Source organism: Lottia gigantea (assembly GCF_000327385.1).
Source record: "Lottia gigantea unplaced genomic scaffold LOTGIsca_577, whole genome shotgun sequence".
NCBI lineage: Eukaryota > Metazoa > Mollusca > Gastropoda > Lottiidae > Lottia > Lottia gigantea.
Window position 1 is genome coordinate 7,671 of NW_008709965.1, and position 2,574 is coordinate 10,244.

The window sequence follows — 2,574 nt, forward strand, 5'->3', positions numbered from 1 at the left end:
ATCTACATGTATGTCATGAATTTAGACATTTCCATATTAACAAAAACAAACATACCGGCTGACCAAACTCGTTAGCGAAACAAATTGCTTCATGTATTGCTAGTCTACAATTATACAGATTAACAGGACGTCCTGACTTCTTCAAAACATCTTCTAATGTTTCCTCAGATAGCAAGTTGTCAGAGAAAGCAGTTGTAAGTTCCTACAAATAGATATCTAGGATGAATAACGGAAAAACAAAATAAGGTGGGGGGCGGGGGGGGGGGGGGTAAGTAGGAGGGGATTGGAAGAGGTTAGGGGTTTTGATAGGAGATGGTGAAAACGTGGGGTAAGGTCTTGAATAAAATCTTCAAATATATACTGTTATCTTTGGGTCTATAAAAATATTTGTTTTAATAATATTACTTATAACAATAAACACACATCTCTCCATTGAATTGTACCTAGAAACCATAATTCAGTCAGATTTCAAATGAACTGTTTCATAGGTTGAATTTTTTATGAACCCGAGATAATGTAAGGCTGTCAGTAATATTATGAGTTGATGTTTTAAGGACAATAAGTAACATCTATTCTAGAACCACAATGATGGGACGGTAAAAAACTAATATAAATCTAATTACCTGGATAGACAAATCAGCCAAGCTCTTACCCTCTTGAAAGCTTGCCATCTCTTCCACTGATAGAGGTTTTCCATCACGTATATTTTTAATAAGATTGTTTAAGTTTAAACCCTGGAGAGAATGTCTATTCTTTAAAATTACTGTAGCAGCCATTCTCTAAAATATATAACTTCATATAGTTGAATTTAGTGTTAGTGTTTATACGACTGTATCTCATGTGAAATATAAGCTAGTTGAGTAAAAACTCTCCTCCAAAATATTTACAAAAATACTTGCAACTTCGTAGATATTAAAGTGCTTCTCGACACGTCGGTCGGTGCAGCTCGGCTAGTCAAGAAAGGAGGGAAATGGTCTGCCCAGAATCCACCGAGCCTATGATAATATCAGGGAGTATAGATTGGAACTATTTGCAGAAATCTCATTTAGAACTTTCCGATGTCGAGCCGAGTAAATTATTAGAATCTGGTTAGAAATGTAAAATATGACGACCATAAAAATTCCCCCTCTACAGGAAGTGACTATTTTCAAACTTTTTCTTTCTATTTCTCAAAATCTGACAAATCATATTTTCAGACAAAAAAATCTTGGCAGCTTTAATTTTTATACGCCCACATGAAATGGGGGACGTATATTGTCGTCACCCATGTCCGTCAGTCCGTCCGTCCTCCGTCGATAGATCCGTCGGTCCGTCCGTCGATAGATCCGTCCGTCCGTCCTCAATTGCTCGTAAATAGCCTACAAGGCACAATTCTTGACTGATTTCGACAGTAACAGTAACAATCACCAGTATGAAATATTCAACCTTCAGTCATACACTTCTTTTGAACTTTTTGAGGCGATACTGAATAATATTATCAGGTTTCGTCAATCCGACAAGAATCGTGCCTTTTAGTGTTTTCAAAAACAAGTACAAAATCTCACACTAAATATTTTTCTGATTTTCAATAGGGCTCATCCTGATTACAAATACTCACACCAAGTTTCTTCAAAAATCGTCAAGAATAATATTCTGTCTTTTAAAGAGTGTTTACGAGGCATTTGGTAACAAGGGCAATAACTCACAAATTATTCAATAGGCAGCATGAAAAATCTCCAATCTCACAATAAATAGAAAAGTAAAACACGTCGCTAGATCTTGTCAGTGCCAGTGACTGGCAACAACAAACGTTCAAACGATCTCTCTCGGTTATTTTTAATGCCCAAGTCATTATGTTTAAGAGGTTTTACATTGAAAGGGGTGCAACTCGTGACTACAAACTTTATCCATTGAGCTGGACATTCTATTTGGCTAAATGTTAAAACTTTGGCTATCTTAAGATAAAATGGAATTTCCTAGGATTTATAATAAAGAATCATAGAGATTTGAAATGAAAATTTTTTTTTATGATTAAATGAGATAAATTTCAGCCAGAATAATAGGATGACGTTACTAGAGACTTATTTACTTCTGAAAAAAAACAGACTTCGCTAGTAGGCGACTGATATTTAATTAAAACCAATATTTCTCACAATTATTTGTCGAAAATAGAAGAAATCATACATTTAATTAACATAGCATGTTTCAAATCAAAACTGTAGCCTCTATTATAAAGAGGATTAGGTAAACCCATCGTGACTTTCTCAAATGACTGGAAAAATAACAACATGTTCAATCAGTTTTAGACATTCTTCATTACATTTTATAATTTTATAATGTTTATTAATAAAACAGTAGTCTAGATTCAGAATAGGCTACTTTGATTAATTTCATTAAAACATAACTTTCACAATCTAGCTGCTATACCCTGTTCAAATTATAGACAATATTTTACTGCTTTTAAGGGGCTGATTCGATTTTAATCTTGAATGTATGTAGATAGTCTTCTAGAACTAAAAATGAACGAAAATGGCATAATTCCTTTAAAAATATCTCAAACTAGGAATTTAACTTTCTTTTCCTTTCATCGTGTCC

General features: G+C 33.9%; 1 protein-coding gene across 1 annotated transcript in view; it reads right to left on the reverse strand.

Moving 5' to 3' along the window:
* The window catches only part of LOTGIDRAFT_175948 (hypothetical protein), a gene marked incomplete at both ends in the record, with an annotated part of 8,124 nt that extends 7,348 nt beyond the window's left edge, over positions 1 to 776 (reverse strand). Inside the window, 2 exons of the mRNA XM_009063433.1 lie at positions 56 to 202; positions 624 to 776. Of these exons, the coding sequence (XP_009061681.1) occupies positions 56 to 202; positions 624 to 776 (300 nt within the window). The remainder of the gene's footprint in view (positions 1 to 55; positions 203 to 623) is intronic.
* Positions 777 to 2,574: the final 1,798 nt, after the last annotated feature.